The sequence below is a fragment of the Podarcis vaucheri genome (assembly GCF_965113315.1).
Source record: "Podarcis vaucheri genome assembly, chromosome: 3".
In the NCBI taxonomy this organism is placed as follows: domain Eukaryota; kingdom Metazoa; phylum Chordata; class Lepidosauria; order Squamata; family Lacertidae; genus Podarcis; species Podarcis vaucheri.
Window position 1 is genome coordinate 74646852 of NC_138761.1, and position 22461 is coordinate 74669312.

Sequence of the window (22461 nt, forward strand, 5' to 3'; positions counted from 1 at the left end):
GGAGTTGTAGTTCCCGCGGCCGCCGCTGCGCATCGCCTCAAAGCGGCCTCCCGCCGATAGGAAGACTACAAGCCCCGTGGTGCTTTGCGCGCGTAGCAGGGCTCCGCTCCCTCCGGGTGCGGTCGGCGGCTGGGCCGGAGCGTGTCGCGGGGGCGTCACGTCGGCTGGTCACCCGTGAATAAGAAGGCGAGAGGTGGGGTTGGGGTGGGGCTGCTGCGCCGTGACGCCCGAGCGACCTCCCAGCCCGCCCGCCCGCCTGCCTGCCCTCGTCGGCGCTCCCCCCCCTCTCCCCTCCCCGGTGCTTCCTCCGCGGTCCTTTGCCTCCCGGGTCCTCTTGCTGAGAGCGAGCGGGCGCGCGCGGGTGGGGGAAATGGCTGAGACCATCGCGGACACCAGGCGCCTGATCACGAAGCCGCAGAACCTCAACGACGCCTACGGGCCGCCGAGCAATTTCCTCGAGATCGACGTCTCCAACCCTCAGACGGTGGGGGTGGGCAGAGGCCGCTTCACCACCTACGACGTGAGGGTCAAGGTGAGGGATCCCAGCGAGGAGTGGACGGCGGGGGGGGGGGGTCGGCGGAAAGATGGGGAATTATGGGGGGCGGGCCCTGCTGGAGTCTCGGGCTTATCTGCTATGGGGAGCGAGGGTGGAGGTGCCCTGCCTGTGAAACTTCCAACAGTAAGGCCTCTTCACTCCTTCAAATACGTGCCTTGCCTGGCTGGCTGGCTGGGTGGGTGTAGCTTAGAAGTGCCTGAGCCAAACTGAAGGGCTTATTTTTATCCCCCACCCTCACACACTCTTTCTTTCCCATTCCCCCCACCCACACACAATGGAAGGTTAGGGGCATTTCCTCACTGGAGAGCTCACTGATTCCCTGGCACACCTTCAGAGAAGATGCTGCAGTTCCATATACATAACCAACATGTCGTTAGCACTCTGATCTGGCAAGCTGAGCTGAGGTTGACAGTGACATCCTGTGCAGTTGAAAGTGGGGGAGGGGTGTGTATGTGTGTGTGGGGGAGAGATATTTTAAGCTGTTCATTTTCTTAGTATCTTCTAGTGTTGATTCCTACACGAATGCCGTTAGCACCATATTCATACAGAATGAAAGGTCTGATGCAGAGCCTGCACATGCCAAGGTTCTTGAATGCACATGTAGATCCCAATTTGGCTTCCTTCAGATGCTTGTAATTGGAACTGTGTGTGTGTTTCAGTGTTCCTTATCTCTGCAGTCCAGAAATGCAGTGTGCTTCACTTTGGTGCTGTTCCATGCTGGCCCCATGTCTCTCATCACACACCAGAGTTATGCTAAGTAGTCTGTGTAGCTGGCTTCCCATACTCATTGTTTGTGTGGCCTCCATGATATGGCTGTACTTTGGTTTTTCATAATACTCTTATGGGTACCTACTGATATGTGAGAACAAAGAAAACTGCTGTGAGAAGGGCCTCCAGTGATACATCCTTCAAAAGCTTTAAATTGTGATGCTTCCCTACATAATGTTTAGCAACTGGTAGTAGTCACTGCCTCTGAACAATTATGGTAATTCTTTTGGTCCACTTTTCATATTACTGTATTTGTACTCTGCCTTTAACTCCAAAAGGAAGCCTACAGCAGCCTTATACATTAAGGAAATACATTGTTCTCTGATTCTCACCCTCATGTGATAATAACATTCTCTGCATTCCTATAACTTGAAGGCTAACCAGGGAATTTATTCTCTGGTGGAATACCTCGAATTCATAGTGTTAACTGTGTCTACATGATAACAAAAAGATAATCTCAAGGCTGTGCAGTTGACAGTTAAGATAGTGCCATCTCATTCTTTGGGGAAGGCTTTAAGGTCCTCTATAACTGCAGTATAGTGGTACCTCAGGTTACAGACTCCGCTAACTCAGAAATAGTACCTCAGGTTAAGAACTTTGCTTCAGGATGAGAACAGAAATCACATGGCCCCATTAGCTAAAGTGGTACCTCAGGTTAAGAACAGTTTCAGGTTAAGAATGGACCTCCAGAACGAATTAAGTTCTTAACCTGAGGTACCACTGTAGTGGATCAGGGCCCGCCACTTGTCTCTTGTGGGTTTTAGACAACCTGGCAGGAGAAAATAAGGATTTATCTTTGTTTTCTCTTTCCCTCTCCCACTTTTCAGGTAATGGAAGAACTGTCATGCAAGGGCTGAGGAAGTAATAATTTTACGTTACATCTCCTTGAATGTACAGTTCTTGAATTTATTAAGAATGACACTTTGTCTAAAGGTGTTTTCCACTGTCATTTGTTTATCAATTTGTTCTTCCTTTTATGATAAATGTTGTAAAAGTAGGTTTGATCTGAAACAAGTAACAAATTTCTTGTTGCTTCTATTTACTCTGGACCAGGTTGTGCATTTCTAGCAAAGCTGAGGGTGATAATGCAAACTAGAGCCATTGGCCAATATGTTTATGGATTGCTGAAAGTAAGTAAGGTCTAGGGTAATAGATGGCCTAATGTTATCTTAACTGGTTGTGTACATAAGTGGGACAGGAGAAAGAATGTATGTGCTTAGGTTGTGTAGGTTAGATAGCTCAAAGAGAGGGAGCCATGGCACATTGCTTCACATTCCAAAGGTCCTGAATTCAATCCCTTCCATTGCCAGTTGAAAAAATCTTGATGTAGTAGGGCTGGGAAGACCTCTTCCTAAGATCTTGAGAGAGCTGCTGCCGCCAGTTAGTTTAGAGGGTACTAGATCATAGACCAGTACAGTAATTAGGAATAAGGTAGCTTAATGAATTGAGGAAGAACTTTTGCTTGAGGATGTGCCAGTGTGGGAAAGTTTTACCGAATACAGTCATGTCTTCCTTTTAATCCATTAGATTGCTTCTTTGGCACTTGGTTTTCTGTGCAGTCCTGCATGTCACTTGAACTTGTATCCTGTTCCAGCTGAAAGGCTCAATGTTTTTAACTGATCCAGTTGATGAACTATGCTTGCTGATGTAGTGTAGGCTCTTAGATAGCAAGGTATAACTTTTGGACCACCGCCTTACCGACGTGGGGATCCAGGGCACAGTCCTTCAATGGCTGCGCTCGTTTCTCTCTGGTCGGGGACAGAGGGTGGCGCTTGGGGGGGAATTGTCATCGCGCCACTCCTTGGTGTGTGGAGTACCTCAGGGCGCGATACTCTCCCCGATGCTTTTCAACATCTTTATGCGCCCCCTCGCCCAGCTTGTTCGGAGTTTTGGGCTGGGTTGTCATCAGTATGCCGATGACACCCAACTCTATCTGTTGATGGATGGCCATCCTGACTCGGCCCCAGACACACTGACCAGATGTTTGGAAGCTGTGGCTGGATGGTTACGTGGGAGCCGGTTGAAGCTAAATCCTTCGAAGACAGAGGTCCTGTGGCTGGGACGGGGCGATATGGGATTGGGGGGGCAACTCCCATCTCTTGCGGGGGCGCAATTAGTGCCAGCACCGTCCGTTAAGAGTTTGGGTGTAATCTTCGACACCTCCCTTTCCATGGAGGCGCAGATTGCAGCTATAACAAAGGCGGCATTTTTCCATCTCCGCCAAGCTAAGCAGTTGGCTCCTTACCTCTCTCGCCCTGACCTAGCCACTGTGATCCACGCGACGGTCACCTCCAGACTGGATTATTGTAACTCGCTCTACGTGGGGCTGCCCTTGAGACTGACCCAGAAACTCCAGCGGGTGCAGAATGCTGCAGCGAGACTCCTTACGAGGTCTTCGCTGCGAGATCACATTCACCCGGTGCTATACCAGCTGCACTGGCTCCCGGTGGAGTACAGGATCAGGTTTAAGGTGCTGGTTTTAACCTTTAAAGCCCTATATGGCCTAGGACCCTCGTACCTACGGGACCGCCTCTCCTGGTATGCCCCACAGAGAAACCTACGGTCTTCAAATAAAAACATCTTGAAGGTCCCAGGCCACAGAGAAGTTAGGCTGGCCTCAACTAGAGCCAGGGCCTTTTCGGCTGTGGCTCCGATCTGGTGGAACACTCTGTCACAAGAGACCAGGGCCCTGCGGGACTTGACATCCTTCCGCAGGGCCTGCAAGACAGAGCTGTTCCACCAGGCCTTTGGCCAGGGCACAGCCTGACTCCCTCCCTCGGCAATCTTCGCAGAGCTCTGGCCCAATGGTTGCTAGTGGCTTGAATTAATTAATTTTTATAATGAATGATTTTAGAATGTTGTTTATGTTGTACCTTTGTACTGTTTTATTGTTGTTAGCCGCCCTGAGCCCGGCTTCGGCTGGGGAGGGCGGGATATAAATAAAATTTATTATTATTATTATTATTATGCCTTCAGAAAATGCTGGTGTATGACCTGTGGAGGAACTAGTTGGTGGATATTGCCTACTTTGGGTACTAACTGGCATTCACACTAGTGAATTGTGCCTGGCAGTGCCAACCTCAGTGCACCTCTACAATATGCCCTTCTAGTACTACCCCATCACAAGACTTGTTGATGTTGTGTACCAGTTGCTAGAGCTGCCTTGAAAGCTGCGGAGTGAAGATTTTGAATGAAGATTTAGAATGACCAAATTGTCAGATCAAAATATAAGACTGCAGCCCCTTCAGCAGATGGTGATAGCAAAAAGAATTCCTTGCTGTCTGTTTATTAATTTATTTTCATTGCCATGCCATGACTACCGTGGACGTAGCCCAGGGGGGCAGCAGCCCCCACATCAAGTAAAACAGTAGAAATACTTAACTAACTGACTAATCACGTTGGTTCTGCCCCCCTAACAAAAGTCCTGTTCCCCCCAACCAAGTCCTGCCCCTCCGAACAAAAATCCTGGTTACGTCCATGATGACTACTAAGAACACCCTGGCCCAATAGTGGTTCCTAAAACAGCAAAGTTTTGATTCGTGGGGACCATGAAATGCTTGGAGGACTACAGTTTGCCTTGCGGATGAATTGGTTTCACCTGGACTTAGTTTCAGTGACTTCCTTGCATTTAGCCTGCTTCATTGCATTTAACCAGACTTCATTACGTTTGTATCTTGCCTTTTCTCTTCAAGGTTAAGAGCCTGTTGTGAAGAGGGTTATCCCATTTCATTTTCACAGTCCTATAATGTGGGAGAAATGTGGTATCGCCCAAGGCAAACACTATTTCAGTGTTTCTCAACCACTGCCTTGAGCCATGTTCAGGTGTGCCTTCAGTACCTCAGCCAGCCCAGTACCTCACCTGCCTATCCTGTCTTCTAGTCAGGTCATTTCCTTATGGTTAGACCAGGGCCAACACCAGCAACTCCCTGCATACTGAGCAAAGGTGGCCGAGAGACAGAAATTTGGGGTGCGGGGGAAGGATCTCCTTATTCTGAGGGGAAACGGCCCAGAGGAAGTGTTGAAGGAAATTAGAAACTGAGATAAAAGATTGTTGTTATTGTTATTATTGTTACTATTTAAAAAAACCACCGGTTCACACACAACACACTAAACACTGGTGAAATGTTCTTAGATGCAGCTTCAAGGAAACTGGAAGTTTTCACTTAAGTTTTAGATTACTCCAGACTGGTTAATCTTGACTATAGCTTGCTGAAACAAGTCAACTTCCTAATCCATGAGTTAAAGGTGGTTTGCTCAAACAGACCATAGGTAAGAGTAACCACAGTTTGGGTCCAGATGAAATGGCAAGATGCGTTTCATATAAAACAGAAGTGAAAGCTTCTGAACCTGTGATCATTGCTGGGGGTGGGGTGGTGAACATATATGTGAGGTTTGTCTAAGCCAGGCATGGCCAAACTTGGCCCTCCAGATGTTTTGGGACTACAATTCCCAAATTGTAGTCAAAATTCCCTGACCACTAGTCCTGTTAGCTAGGGATGATGGGAGTTGTAGTCCCAAAACATCTGGAGGGCCAAGTTTGGCCATGCCGGTCTAGGCTCATCTTGGCTTTCATCATCATGAATGTTGTGGACCACAACACCCATCATCCCTCAGTGCTGGCCATGCTGACCAGAGCTGATGGGAATTAGAGTTCAATAACATCTGGAGGGCACCATGTGGAAGAAAACTGCTGTAACTGTGGCTTAGCATCACATGTGAAGCAGCCAGTGATTGATGATTCCTAACAAGCTTTGGTTGATGTGCCTGCCTGCTAAATCTACTCTCCCCAGCTCCTGAGCCACCAGACTAATGGGAAATGAGGGTTGTTTTTTTTATTGCTTTTATGCTGTTGGTGCTGTTACTATGGGAAGATCTTTAAGTGTCTCAGAATCCCAAGGCTAAATCTAATTTGTAGACCACACTTGATTTGAGAGCTTGGAAGGTATAAACAACGTGAATTTGCACGTAACTTGAGTACATTGCTTTCACAAAAGACAAGGACAGATGCATTTCTAAGACTAAACTAAAAGTTACTATTGAGCCTTTCTAATGGAAGCTCCTTTTTTCTTGGCAAGCCTCAGATTAGATACTTAAAAGCTATTATATATTGCATTTACCACTTAACCTATATTAACTTTTAATATAAAGCACGTAGATTTAATCTTTCATGTTCACATTTTTTTAGAAATAAATTGCCGCCTTAAACACTCCACCTAAGAAAAGCTTCATTGAATTGGCTTAATGCTCTAACTAAACACACATCCTGTTTGTACCCTTTTTGGCTTTCCATTATTAACGAATCCAGGCGCTGAAGAAATTGAAGGTGAGGAAGGCATAAAAGTCCACTTTAACAGCACTTTAGGATTTCTTCTTATCTGAAATGGACAAGAACTGTAACTGCAGATTAGTAGTGAGTGGGGTGAGCTTTCAGTTAGAGCGATTCTTTGCACACATCAGTAGCCTTGTTTTGTGGTACTGTGGCGAGTGCATGCTTTCTTATGGTGTTGTACTCCTAAAATAGTGGATTCAAAACACTTGCTTTCATTGGGTCTAGACTGAAGCATTGTGAGACAAAGGGTGAGATGGCACCTTCCTCCCATTCCATTGTGTGAAGTGGGGAAGGAGAAGATTTAGAGTCGGGCATCATTCCTGGCACAACGAGAAACTCTTGAATTGTCTCAGTCCTCTCTGAGACTAGAACTTTTCTGTCTCTCAAAGCCATTTAGGCTTTCCCAATATATTGTCTATTCAGAAGTGCACAGGATTGCAGTCTTCCATTCAAATTTGTGAAAAGGATCGAATCCTGAAAAGGATCTGATCTGCACCACTCACATTTATTTGGTCTCTAGCATATATCTGTGTTTCTCTACTGTTGTATTTCCAGTTTTACTTGGACTTAGAAGATTGCACTGTAGTCAGATAAAAAATGGTGCTACTACATGCTCCTTTTGAGTGAGTAATATTTTGTTTACAGTGAAAACCGTAGAGGTCAGGTATTCCCCATTGACAGTGACAAGCATGAAATATGAAATGCCACTCTAAACAACAAAGTTGCTCTCAAATCATGAAGCATACAGTTGATTAGTTAAAAACTAGAGTAGGAATTGAGTCACTTGTCTACTTTCACTTCTTCCATCAAGCAAAGGTACCCTAGATTGATGCAACAGAAATATCATTGTAATAGAATATTGCTTCAAGTGGTTTATACCACAAAGATTAAACAGCACTAAGAGTCAGATATTTTAACAGTGTAGCAACAGATGGTTCATTCTGTCATCACAAGCCTGGCTGGATTGATTTAGATCAAGGAGAGTTAAATTGTAAGAAAAAAGGCCAAAATACACCATTGATTTAAATCAGAGTTTTCCTCTACTTAGATATTTCCTATGTAAAAGTGCATGCAAACTGGTTACTATAATCTTAAACATTGATTTTAAACTTCAGAGCCTTTATACAACCTTGAAGGCTGCACTGTTTTTCCTACTATTTAGAAAATGATGAATAATTGCTTTATTTCACATAACTCAGAATCCTGTCATACTGCATTAGAATTGCTTGCATCATGAATATAGAAGAATTAAGCCAATTATCAAGCAAGTTTTAAGGTCACTTAGCTGCTTTGGTGGGTGAAGCTTGTGACTTGCCAGTCCACCAGTATCAATGTCATGTACTTGTATGATGACTGACAAAATTAGTTTTTTCACAATTCATTCCCTTTAAAGAAAAGTAGTTGTTCATAAGAGGATCATAGAGTTTTAAAGAGTTTAAAGTTCAGGTTAGTTTTAAAATATTGTAGCTTAAACACTAACAATCAAATCAAATAGTTTTATTTTTTATTTTTGTCAGCATCTTTTGTAAAGCATTCTGATCAAAAATTACAAAGGAGAAAAGTATATGTCTGAATTGGGATTAGAAGAAAAATACCTTGGTGCTGCTGATGAGTTACTGCCTTGGCATGTTATAGAACTACACAATCTTTCTTAGAGTTGCAAGGTGGGATAAAATGTTCATCTCTGAATCGAACAAAAGTGTCTGATATTAGATATGCTGTCCTAGAACCAGGTATTTTCCTTTCAGGTTACTCTTCCAGTTACTGTGTTCTTCCAAACTGGGTGATATGGGTGCATGTTTCTTTCTCTCAGTTGTCCTGAATCAAATGATCTCTTTGAGAACGGAGTATCAGGTTAATTAAATTGTCCTTGGAATGATGCTCCTGCAAATTCTGCTGCTTTGAGGGGCCAAGCTGAACAGTTCTATATCCTCTATATTTCCTTCTGCTTTTTCTTTCCTTCCTTTTCTGCTCTTCAGCAACTTTGAAGAGCCAAACGAAAGTCTTTCTGGAGAGATGCGGGTGGCAACACTATTAAGCAACACTTACTTGAGCATGTGCTTGCTCTGTCTGAAGTATACTTAGTCATGGGATAGAAGTCCCTGATGTATTATTTTTATTTCAATTTGTATCCTCCTTTTCCATTTTAACTAGGCCCAGTGTGGCTCACAACACAAATGCAATCAATACATCATGACACTCAAAAAGTAATATATTGAATAATTCACTTTGGTGACAGAAAATAATGTAAAGCTATACTTATGTAAATACTAGGGAGGGAATTTGATGTTTTGCTGAGATTATCGTTCTGTTGGGCAAGTTGAGCTTGTCAGACAGAATGATCCCTCCTCTCTGCACTGCTCTGGGGAGTCGCTTAACTCCACAGCCAGTCGCAGGGTGGGGTGGAGTGGAGTGGGGAGTTTGCAAGGAGAGGAGAAAGCCCCATTGTGCAAGCAGAAGTCCTTGCACAGCTGACATGACTCATTAGTTGAATCCCACCCTAAGTATTTTCAGTGTTTATACTAAAATTCTCAGGCCTTTTAAGAAGAGACTTCCTGAAAACACTTTAGACCTGTTCTTAAACTGATTATACACTTGGAAGAATGTACCATCAGCTGGTAAATTAACTGAAGCAACTTCATAATGATTTTCTAGATATCAAGAAAAATTGTGACTTTCATGGTTGAGGCCAGACCATTTAGTGTTGCCAGGAATTATTTCTAATCGGTTAATGTAAAAAGACCTTGGTTTTCTCTGAGATAAAGAAAGTACAATTCCATACAGCTGCTAAGTACACGGAACCCTATGAGACTCCTTTTTGGCAATGGGGAACCTCTGGTCCATGGGCCACACCCACCTGCCCCACACCTCATGTTAGGTGGCTGAGGCAAAAGGGGGTTTGCAGGCACCACTGGTAAGTTATTTGGCAGCCCCTGCAAATACCTTTGCAAGGTGCTTTGAAGCCCTGACTACCAGCTATTAGTCACCAATTCCTACAGAATCAGTTAATGATTTTTGCTTGGGACCTCCATTCCAGAATCTGTTCTCTAACATGGGTCAATAATTCAATGTGAATAAAAGTTTGAAAACGTGGATCTGTTCTAGACAAATGCTTAAATGACCATTAGGCTATGAAGTCTCCTTGACCTGTGTTAGAGGATTATATAACTGGTGGCTTGTTGGGTGGGCTGACAGCTGCTCCTACATGGGTAAGGCCACTTAGCTGATTAAAAATATTCTGTTGGAGATCAGTGGTCCAGAGTCCATCAGCAGGATGCCACACATCACACACCTTCCTTTTCTCAGAATTGTGAGATTTCTTGCAAGCAGGTCTGAATGTCACCCCTGCTGTTAAAAACAGTACACAGCAGGTGTGTTATTACAGAGTTGTTGTGATATGACGTGAGGTGAAGAAAGTCTGCACAGAGAAGCAGTTCAGCCCATTTGTTGACAGCATTAAGTGGAACTGTCCCTGGAGGCTGGAGTCCCCTTCAGAATTGAGCAACTGTAGTGATGGATCTAGCAAAACAGAAGTGCCATCCCCTTCTTGATGACTCAGCTGTTTGGCAAGCGTGTGCTTGTTGTGAGTCTTGGGAGCTCCTTTTTTCCTGTCATTGGTTAGTAAAGCTTGAGTGGTCTTATGCTTCTGGTGGTTTTCTCTCTTCCTCCTCCTCCTTCCCCCAGAATATCGTAGGGGGCTAGCCTTTGGTCATGGCTGGAGCTAGCATGCTATTGATGCAAATTGGAGGGCTTATATTGGGAAGGGGATTTCTTAGGAGTAGCTTTGCAGCTTTTAAGTGCTTCTACATCAGCGGTGGGTTGGTTGAGCTACAGTGCCTGGAGCTGAGGGGTGACATTTCAACATCTGCAGGGCCACTAAAGCTTTTGAAGATTTCTCCATATGCAGGTATCATTACATATGTCTAGCAGGTCACAGACAGTTTTGCAGACAAAAAAGTTTGCATCTGTTCTGACACTGAAGTCAGTACAGAAGAGGTGTTAAGATTCTCTTCTGATTGGTTTTTATTGGATAAGTGCCAATTACTGACACTCAAGGTTGTGGAGAAGATGCTTGTTCTGATTCTTTTGCAACTTTCATGCAGCTTACCCCAGGAGAGACGTCGGGGGAGGAATGTAATAATTTTTGTTTTCCCAGATTGCTTAGCCATGTTTGGTACCATTGGCCCTGGTAGCCCCCTGATTCAACTGGGGTTCTGAGTGGGGAACATTGCTTTGCAGTAGTTCTGCTCATACTTCACCTGCAGATTCCGGGGAGCCTTCATGCATCATTCTGTAAAGGTTCCATTCAGTCTCTCATTCCTTAACTTTCACATTACACTTCTGGTGAAGGATTTCTGAAATGTGTATTTTGAGTGGATTATCATTGGTATCTTAATGATGACCAGCTGTTACTCCTTTCCATCTTAATCAAGTATGATGGTAGTCCTTGAATGACCGACCACCTGAGGCCTATGATGGGTTGCATGGAGGGGAAATAAGCAAAAACAACCCATGTATGAAGGAGCTTCTTTTGATGGACAAAAGTGGTTGCACTGTCTTTTGAGAAGAGATTTCACTCCTAAACTGTTGACCTGCATTTTAAAGGGAATGCAGTTTGTGCCTCCTGGATTCTCAGAGGCTATTGCTTGAGAATTTTATTTGCTGCTTCTGTCGTGCCAGCTGCCATGGTGACCTTTTTACTAGAGCAGTAATTTCCAAATTTTTCCCCAAGGACCACTTGAAAAATTGCAGAGGTTCCTAGAGGACCCCTTAATGCTTTTCAGCCTATTGAAGCAACTGTACTGTACTGTGCTAGATGCTGCATGGTTTTTCATTGTATTTTTACAGATGCACCACAGACAACTTGAACGAAACTCATAGACCACTGATGGTCTACAGACCATAGTTTGGGAACCCCTTGATGCAGTAAGGAAATTTCAGTGATATAGATTGAAGTAGCCCAGTGGGTTGTTGGTTTCCGGGTGTATACAAAATTTAATATTTGCAAGAATTCAATTAGCTGTCTGTTAGAGCAGATAGCTTCTCCAAAGCTTTAAAGAACCCATGTTAGATACACCTTCACATATCTTCATCTGATTGCTGACTTGCAGTAAGGAATCTCTTTGCAGATGCAACCTACGTACATAAGAGGCTGGATTGCCCTTGACAGCTGGCAGAACATTCTGTTGGTGCCCCACACTTCACTGAGTTGATCTATCCCTAGTTATCTACTAGGATTTGAGTGTCAGGCCACTCACACTGTGAGTGCTTAAGACTTTTAGCCTCCTAAATGTGCCGCTGCTGTTTGATTTCTGGTATTGTTCCTGCTGCAGATTTCTCCCATAGCCTGAATTTTGAAATACGGTATTAGCTGCCATTTACCATTGTTTATCTGCTCTTTGCTTTATGGTGACATTGTGCTGATGGTTGCCATTGTTGGATTTTAAATTGCTTTGATGTACTCCACTCTGGGATCACTTAAGATGATGGGCAGGTAAGAAATAATTCAAATTAAGAAACGTGGGAGAGGGTAGACACAGGGAGGAGAGAAATCTCTTTTCGGTAGACAATTGCAAAGGCGTAAATTCAACCTTCCTGTACTTGATGAAACCTTTGAAGCTCTGCTTACACTTGTTTCTTGTAATTTTGCACCATTCTGAACAATTGTGACCTTGACCAACATGATACTGAATGTCTGTCACATTAGGCCCTTGGTTATAGCAGGCTTTTAGCCTGCAAGGCTACTATACTCTCTCCAAAAATACGCTGTAGTCCTTGTTAACAATATGTGTGGCCTGCCTGGGATTCTGATATGTACAGTGTTCTAGACTGTGGTCAATGTCAAGAATTTAAAATCTCCCTGTGTGAGCCTTATTTCTCTTTTAATGACTAAGGCTTATTATCACTGTGGCAAATATCCAAATAACTGCCCAATCCGATATTTTTTTTTTAAAAAATAAATTTTTATTAGATTTGTCCACCATAATAACACAAACCACAAAGCAGACTAATACACAAAAACAGAAAAGGAAAAAGAGAAGAAGAGAGAGAAAAAGAGAGAGAGAGAAAGAAGAAGAAGAAAAAAAATGGGAGGGGAAAAAGGGGGGAACAATAAACAAATAGACAATAATAACAAACTTAATTCTTCACAAATCCAACTTTTTAAACATCTTGATTGACTTCCACAAATCCCTCCCTTCTGAGTTTCCTTGTAATTTAAAAGTAACAGCTTTCCAATATCATTATTAAACTAAAACAATTTCCAAATATAGTCATCTTATTCACTTTTCTTGACATTCTGAATCCCATTTATTTAATTATAACTTAATTTGTCCTAGGCCTATTTGTTTCTTTCCAGTAATTTCTAATTTTTTATATTACAATATTTGTTCAAATAGTCCTTGAATTTCCTCCAGTCCTCTTGAAGCTCCTCTTCTTTCTGGTCGCGGATTCTTCCAGTCAGGTCAGCTAGATCCAAAAAGTCCATCATCTTCATCTGCCAATCTTCCACTGTTGGTAGTTCTTGTGTTTTCCAATTTTTAGCAAGTAATATTCGAGCGGCTGTTGTGGCATACAAAAATAATTTAACATCTTTCTTGGGCAATTCTACACCTGTTATTCCAAGGAGAAAGGCCTCTGGTTTCTTAATAAATGTATATTTCACATTTTTTCAGTTCATTATAAATCTTCTCCCAGAAGTCTTTCAACTTGGGACAAGTCCACCACATAGGGAAAAAAGTACCTTCTTTTTCTTTACATTTCCAACAAAGATTATCACTTTTGTGATAAATCTTTGCTAATTTTGCAGGGGTCAAGTACCATCTATTCTTCATCTTCATAATGTTTTCCTTTAACATCGTACACGCAGTGAACTTAACCCCTTTCCTCCATAGCCTCTCCCAGTCCTCCATCATTATATTATGTCCCACATCCCTTGCCCAATCAATCATGACCGATTTAACTTGTTCATCCTTTGTATGCCACTCCAACAACAAACTGTACATTTTAGACATATTCTTACCCAATCCGAAATATTGGCTTGATAGGTGACATGAACACCCTCCAAGGGCTGCATCCACATAAATAAAAAATGTACAAATTTGTTGAATAGCTGACAGAATCGGTACCCAGTGGTTTACGGAAGTTTACGGAAGCTCTGCAAGTTGCCCTCTAGTACGGATGTTTTGGATTTGCTCTGAAGTACTGCTGTGGGCAGTTTGAACTTCCTTTTTGTAATGCCTCTAGCAGCCTTTCTCAACCTTGGGTCCCCAGATGTTGTTGAACTACAACTCCCATCACCCCTAGCTAGCAAGGCCAGAGCTCAGGGATGATTGGAGTTGTAGTCCAACAACATCTGGGGACCCAAGGTTGAGAAAGGCTGCTTAGAGGTTAAGACCGGGCAGCACTAATTCTGAGAATTCTACCAATTCTCTTACAAACGTCTCTTCCATCCCCGTAATCATGGGTTTGGCAACACACATTTGGCAAAGTGATTCAAGGTTATTTTTCTATCATAAGTATCTGGTAGCGTTGCTGATCAGTCAGTGGAAATATCACACATTCGTGATGAATACCCTTTCGCTTCTAATAATTCAGAATGGCATCTTGTATCAAAGCCCAATCTATGAGTATTTGATCTTTCTAGTGCTGTGTTTTTGTAGGCTACAATCAGTTAGCACTTATTCTAGTTATCTTTTAGAAAGAGGGCCTTTTTTAGAACCTCCCTTTGGTTTCGTATATCAGAACCTATTAAAGGACTTCTTGTTGCTGTACATCATTTTGACTTTCCCACTTGCATGCATCTTGTGGTATGTCATGCAAGATGGAAAAAAACTCAGGTTTGGGAGGAACTGATTACTATACCTTCCATTTTTAAAATGGAACTACTATTGATGGTGTGTTAAGGGTTGTTGACTCATGAAGAGAGTAGCATAAGAGAACTCTCGACTCATCTAGATAATTTCACTCCGTCCTCCAGTGCTTGCCATGCACTTAAAAGGAAGGTCAGTTTTGAATCTGGTTTTATATATTGTAACATCTTTGCATAGTATTTGAAAAAGGAATCTTGCCACTTAAACATGTTGGGAAGTGATGATCCTGGTCAGTGGTGGTGGTATTTTTCCAACATGCATAACTGATACAAGTAAAGGTGTATAAATGAAGATCAGGGTGGGGGGCGGACTGGGTTTTCTGGATGGAAATTCTCCTTGGGGGGCGAGTATGTGATGGCCCACACAGAAGCACATTTTTTTATTTATTTGTTGAAAGATATCGCCCCACCTGTTAGTCAAGACGGATGAGTGGCTTGCAAAAATGCTTTGGCTTCCTCTTAAATTTAAACCTTTTTAACAACAATCACCTCTCTTTAGCAGACTTAAGAAAGGTTCACCAGGTATCCAAATAATGTTAACCAGAGAGAATCTGCCAGCAGGAGGCAGTAGAAGAGCATTGCAACTTCTCCTAAACTCCTTCATAATGTGTAGGTGGCACATGCAAGCGAGTCTCAGATATGCTTGTTTTCCACCATACACTTCTGCCTGATAGCTAATTATAGAAAGTTTATTGGAGCACCTGGTTTCTTTTAGAAGCACCCACACCTCCCTGTTGGCAACTGAGTTGTAGGAAGGCTGGCTACTATGAAGGTGGCATCAAAATTGGTGTAAGTTACACGATGGCTTTGTCCAGAGACTCTTCAGGGAGTCTTTTCTTGCAGGTGTGTTATAGATTTACAGTGGTACCTTGGGTTACATACACTTCAGGTTACAGACTCCGCTAACCCAGAAATAGTACCTCGGGTTAAGAACTTTGCTTCAGGATGAGAACAGAAATCGTGCTCCGGCGGCGTGGCGGCAGCAAGAGGCCCCATTAGCTAAAGTGGTGCTTCAGGTTAAGAACAGTTTCAGGTTAAGAACGGACCTCCGGAACGAATTAAGTACTTAACCCGAGGTACCACTGTATGGGTTTACCTTGAGGCTGTTTAGGACATGAAACCTTCTAGTCTATTTTTCAGTGTGCAAATGCAAATCTCCTGCAAAGAATGTTGGTAAAAATGCGAGGAAGGTTGGTGTTTAATCTCAGTGTTTCAGAAAGCAGTTGATGAGGTGGTTACAAATGAATTTGCCACTGATGTGAATCCTGAACCAGATACTTAACAAATGGCTACAACGCTGCATTGACTCTTAAGTGCCAGTATGTCAAGTGAGCCAATGTAGCGGTTAGTTCTGGGCTAGAGCTAGAGACACCCAGGATCTAATCCCTACTCAGCCATGGAGCTGGTTATGAAGGTAAAGCAGGGCATCACGGGGAACCTATGGCTCTTTAGGAGATGACCATTTCCAATTCCCACCAGCCCCAGCAAGCATCACCAGTGGCAAAGGAGGATGGAAATGGTGGTTAAACAGCAACTGAAAGGCCACAGGTTCCCCATCCCTTAATTCTAAATCATCTTGAGCTCTCTGGAAGAAGGGTGGGATATAAACTTTGTAACTAAATGTCAATATAAATAGGTGTTTGTTTAATAAAAAAAACCCTGAGTTGCAACAAAATAGGTTTGGGAGGTCAGCACCTAAACTGCACCATTGATCCTACATTATAGTGTTGTGAAAGCATACAATTCATCAGACTGGGACCTTTGTGTTCCCTTTCATTACTTGAGATGGATCCAAGTGTAATCCAGCCTTGCTGGCACATATAAAGTTACACCTTCTCTGTCCTTGAGGCTCTGATGTAGTTTTAGCAGTTGGTCTGCTGGAATGAATTGCTGCTACCTCAGAGCAAATTATCGACTTTCAAGGTTGGAGCAGTGCAGCCCTTATCACTTATGCATATCTCATTGGAATAGATCAGTAGTCTTCAGACCTGGGAGCCGCCTTTAACCCAAACATGTATTGAAGCCATTTCTTAATTCTCACCATATTTGTATGAAGTTAGCACTGCTATTGCAACCATATAGAAGGTCCCAACCCACCAGTTGAATATCAGTGATGTAGAATATCACATTTGCCGTCTTGAAGATATCCTGCAAGAATCATGAATAGCTTTTTTAGCTGCTCAGTTCTATATTTCAAGTCATTTCTCCCTCTCACATACTCAATACAGTGGTACCTCGGGTTACAGACGCTTCAGGTTACAGACTCCGCTAACCCAGAAATAGTACCTCGGGTTAAGAACTTTGCTGCAGGATGAGAACAGAAATCGCGCTGCGGCGGCAGTGGGAGGCCCCATTAGTTAAAGTGGTACCTCAGGTTAAGAACAGTTTCAGGTTAAGAACGGATCTCCAGAACGAATTAAGTTCTTAACCCGAGGTACCACTGTACTCGGTTTTAAGGTGATTGCAAAAAAAAAAGCAAAGAAAAAAAAAGCACAGTGGTTAGGATGAATCCGGGATAAATTCACTGCTGCAGACTACGTACTAGAAGCATGTAACTGAAGTGTTAACCAGTGTGGCAGAAAGTCTCACGCTCCTTTGCAGTTCTCTAAGCAGCTGTCTTGAGGTAGCTTATATCTTAACAGGAAACGATTTGGCAAGAGTGAAACAGCTAAATGTGTTGGGAGTCTAAATCATGATTGTGTCAGAAGTTCAAAGGAAGAAAAATGGAGGGGTACCTATATTGGGCCAGCTCATTTTACCTAACACTGTACTTCTAAGCCTTATATATTGCTTGGAGATTAACTTTTATAGGCTCCTGTACCAAGAAATAAGAATTTCCGAGGCACTCCTTTCACTGCTTTATCTTAACTTACTGAATAAAAGAGCAGTTAACAAGAAGGATTAAGTAACTTGAGCAAATGGAATGTTAAAGGTGAAAATCTCACCTGCAGAAAACACTAAAACTCTACAGGCCTTACACACTTACAATGACTTAATTTGGAACTCTGCTAAGAAGCCAAAAGGTGAAATCAGAGAGCAATAATCCACTGTTTTTATTCTGGGAATCTTTACTCCTGAGCTCTCGGGAAACTGTATAGTGGTGTTCCCTGCCTGGGACAAAAATGCCTTTACAAAAGCCAGCGTCTTTCAATGCAAGCATGACTTTTTAGCATAAAGGAACTCGTTAAGAGAAAAAAATATACCTTAAGACATTAATACAATGAACAGTGTTATGCTTACCTGGGAAAATGCAAGTGCCTTCCTAATTCCGCTTGGGTTGGGTTTCACACCATGTACATACAGATGTTGCTGTACATGATGGAGCACAGTGGGAGGATTTCAGCGTCACACTAAGGTGATCGTTTAGTCAGGGCAAGCATTTTGGATTGCTGTACTGAGCAGTCTCCCTTCTCCCCCCCCACTCTTCCAAGGGTTATCCTGACCTCCAGAGCCAGTTTTGGTGTGGGGGGTGGGGGGAATAGAAGGTTTAATACCAAGAGCACATGGGTTGTATTCAACATAGTGCTAAGGCAAGCGTTCTCCTTGCATAATGGGATGTTCTCTCCTCTTCGCCCTGGGTTCCCCCACCCCACCCCTCCACAGCAGATTTGGGGATGGTGCAGGGGGGCAGGAAGGGGAAGTCCTGTTGCCCTAGTGGTCATCCTTGCAAACGTGTGCAACTATGCCATGACCCATACAACAGGGACTCTTAATGAATTTCAGTGGTTGCTAATCTACCACTGAACCAGATTCAAGGTTGCATTGTGGACACGTTTGGACTAGTTCTGTTTAGATTTCTTTTTAATTTTTAGGGTACAACTTTTGTTAAATAATGCCCAAATGGCTTGGGGCCCAGTTTACTTCAGGAACACCTCTCTTCTAACATCTAGCCCATGAAATGAGATCTGCTGGGGGCGGAGAGCCCAGCCTAAAGGGAAAATGAGGGATCAGTTGTCCACCTGAAGGTTTTCTTAACAATATCTCCCTGGCTGGAGGGTAGGCTGGTGCCAACATCATACACGTTTTGGTGCTGCCTGAAGACCTGTTTTCTCAGATTGGCTTTTAAAAACAGTAACAGATGCCTGTGTACTGTGAAGCTTTTGCTATTGTGTTATGTATGCATTTGTTGTAACTTGTCCTAGGGCTTTCCAACCAAGTACAGGATGTAAGTTTTAAATAATAATAATAAAGTGTAGGAAAAGGCAGATTGACAGTGTTGCTCTGTACATCAAAGAGGACATCAGTCTAGAATCCAACAAGCTATAAATTCTGGATTAGGGCCCAGTTTGGAGCAAGCTTCCTTAGTCATGCTGGATGACCTAACCAAGAAGTGGACAGAGGGAATGATGGGTGCTTCAAGAGTGAAGTCTACAGGCTCCCTGAAATGAAATGAAACTTTGTGCAGAAAAGTGTTCAGAATATGTTCTAGAGTGAGGCTGTGATTAGTTGTTAGTATGAACTTTTTAATGATTAGGATAGGCAGTGTTGCAATGCCAGCACCAGCCTGGAGATAAGTACTTATCATCCCGAAGGGGTAGGACAGAGGCTTACCTTTTGTGGACAACAATTAGAGCTAAAATAGTAAAATCTCTATACTTGGCCCTCACAGCGATGTTAAGTTTGGCACTTGGGTGTGTATCGTATGAGCAATACATCCTGAATGCAGTGTTAGGAAGGTAGACAGTCTCAATATAATCAAGCCTGGGTACTCTATTGTTGATGAACAGTGATGGGACATTCCCCCCCCCCTTTCCTTTTCTTTAGACAAACCTTCCTATTTTCAAATTGAAGGAGTCTTGTGTCAGGCGAAGATACAGTGACTTTGAATGGCTTCGAAGTGAACTAGAAAGAGAGAGTAAGGTAAGGCAAAACATTTTCTTGGATACAAAGGTGTTGTGGCACTGAAAAGGGTTACACTGGGCTGTTAAGTAATGTGGTGTCAGTGGTGGTAGTAAGGATTGCCAACTCAGTTCTGGAATTTACTGTGACCCGAGCACAGGCCATTTTGAATCCCTGCAGCTGTGTTTAAGCTTCGCACTTCTGTGCATCCCATATTAAATCAGCCATCCATCTTGAGTGCCATGTCTAAGGGAAAGGTACAGCCCATGTACTCCTAAAACAAATTTTCTAGGCACTGTATTAAAAGCTAGATGCTCTCTACATAAAATAAGCAGTCTGTTTTTCTGTGTGTTAGTAATTTAGATCACAACTGTCTTTCAGGTTGTTGTGCCTCCCTTGCCTGGAAAAGCTTTTTTCCGCCAATTGCCTTTTAGAGGAGACGATGGGATATTTGATGACTCTTTTATAGAGGAAAGGAAGCAAGGGCTTGAACAATTCATAAACAAGTAAGTGCACTATTCTATTTCTTGAGTTGCGTAGAAATGTCAGTTGTGTAAAGGCAGCCACATTATACAAGCTTACATCTGTCACTGGCTCCGGTGGGTTTAGCAGTGCAGTTGCTCTCATACCACGCAGAGCTCAGTTCACCTTTTTAAATGCTCCTGAACTACTTTCAGGGTTGAACTAGCATCTAAGCGCTATCAGCATCCAAGCTGAACAGTGTACAAATGCTTTAACATTTGCTGCAATGATTGAAGTATTTGTCGTGACCTGGGTTTTGTTTCAGTTTTGCTTAATTTATGCAAATTGCTAAAATTACAGCATGTAAAGATAGAATCATACAAATAAGGCTGGGGGGAGGTGGGGAGGGGCTGCGATTCATCAGCTGGAACAGTTAGGTTACAATCTGACTACACAGCCTGAGAAGCTGATGCTCGTAATGTGGCAAAATGGTTTTTACACATAGCCTTGGCTAGGGTGGCCGTCTCTTCAGATTTGCTTACTGGAACAGTTAAGTCTTGGCTTCCGTATCAGGTTAGAGGGAACAGTGACTGGAGTTGCATGGTAGTTTTGCCTCCTTGGCAGTTGCCTATAGGCTATATAACAGGTAGTTGGGAATGCATTTTTCACTTGCTTCTCCATCCTGCTTTCTGAAACTTGCTTATTGTAAGGCATCTGGATATGAACTGTTTAATTTTGCTGGAAGGTGGCTGGGCCTACTTCCCAGTTCTCCTTTGATTTATTAGAGGGAGGATGACCAGGATTGGTTCCATAGTTCCCCATCCCATTTTGCTTCTTGGAACCAATCCTGGTCATCCTCCCTCTAATAAATCAAAGGAGAAGATAAACGTTATCAAATCAAACACACAGTTCTGAAAGTCCAGATCATTTGGTAATAACTTATTTGGACATGATGGTCACCTTTAATTGTGCATGGACTTTATTTGCATATAAAATAGGAATATGAGAATACTTCTCATTGTCATTTTAGTACTTGTCCCAATAGCTTCATAATTGCAGTTCAATGGCATGAAATTTGTGCTTAGGACATTGGATTAGACAGTGGCTGCAGTCACACGGCTGTTGATTGTTTTCCTGACGTTTCCCTAACTGTTAAGTTCCACATTATATTTGAGCTTTCACAGAATGTCAAAGCCACTTCCAGAAATACAGTGAAATATTGCTGAGGTTTTTATGTTATTTGCAAACAGATTGCTTCCAGGGGGGGAAACTTGTTTGCAAATGACACAGGAATTGGCACTAAACTTGACATACCTTTTTGGATGTGGCTTTTATCTTGTGGAAAGCTCCAATATAACATGGAAATTAGAAGGAGAACGTTGGGAAAATGGAATAAACTGCTGTGGGAATGCGCCCTGTCTCGAGTGAAGTGAATTTAGGTAGCAGGACTTGGGAAGGGTTGTCTGACTTGACAGCGCAGAGTCTGAAAGCAATTAACAGTGCTAGGCAAGATGGGCCAGTGATCTTTTTCATAGCTGGCTTCTATCATCCATGAGCTCTCAACATCTCAGATGGCATCCAGTGGCTGCAGGAGGGAAGTGGCAGCTTTTGTAAGCAATCTTTCCCTCTCCGAAGTCAGGTGGACCTACTGAATACTGCAGGCTGAGTTGCACGCGGCTGAATGGGAGGTGGAGGAGATGTGAAAGAAAAAGATTAGTTGCACAGTTGAATACAGCCCCAGATTTTTGGATACCTTCTAAGACTGTCTTTAACTTGGCAGCTGTTTCTTGGGAAAGTAGGTTTGCTGCTGAGTCTTTGCATATAGGATGTGCTCAAAATTTCAAATGGCTAATAATGTCATTTGCTCTATTCTCCTTGAGGGTGGGGGAGGGTACGTTAGAGTCCTACCACAGACCTGCCCCCCTTAACCTTTGTCAGGAATAATGACTTGTTTGCAGTATGATCTCTCTGAAAGCAGTCATGCTGATAGGATGCTAATTTTGGTAACTGGTGGGTGGGTGGTAGCCCATTAGCCGTTGGTGGAGTTGTTTAAATGCCACTTAAGATAGGGGAGAGTTTGATTTTTGTTGTTGTGGGGTATTTAAAAGCAAGTCTAAATCGGAAATCTTCCTGAAAGTTCGGGGTGGGAGAGTGATTTTTAAAACTGGAAGTCTAATTTTTTTTATTCTCAAATTCTAGAGTTGCAGGCCACCCCTTGGCGCAGAACGAACGCTGTCTTCATATGTTCTTGCAGGATGAAGTAATAGACAAAACCTACACGCCCTCCAAAATAAGACATGCTTGAATGCTGCACAACACTTTAACTGGCATAAATGTTAGTGGTGACATACTTCGTCTAAGATATGTAGTTTAAGGTTTTTAGCATGCTGCAAACAAACTGGCACCAGAAGCCTTCGATATACTAACAGCACTGCGTGTTCTTTGCATTGATCTTTATGGCATTAAAGAACTCTAGGTAAACCTGCTGTCAGACTGTTGATTAAATGGCTTTTAAAAATCTCAGTATTTTGAAACTCTTCCCTTCTTCCTTTTGCAATGACCCTTGTGGTGGTTACTGACTCAGCCTTACTCGAACTTGCACTGTTTATGGTGTCGCACGTTCACTTTTCTTTGATT

General features: G+C 42.9%; 1 protein-coding gene across 1 annotated transcript; it reads left to right on the forward strand.

Moving 5' to 3' along the window:
* Window positions 1-138: 138 nt before the first annotated feature.
* Window positions 139-22347, forward strand: SNX3 (sorting nexin 3). The gene is made up of 4 exons (XM_082216703.1): window positions 139-532; window positions 19288-19383; window positions 19744-19868; window positions 22024-22347. The coding sequence occupies exons 1-4, from the start codon at window positions 371-373 to the stop codon at window positions 22127-22129; spliced, it is 489 nt and encodes a 162-aa protein (XP_082072829.1). The 5' UTR covers window positions 139-370; the 3' UTR covers window positions 22130-22347.
* Window positions 22348-22461: the final 114 nt, after the last annotated feature.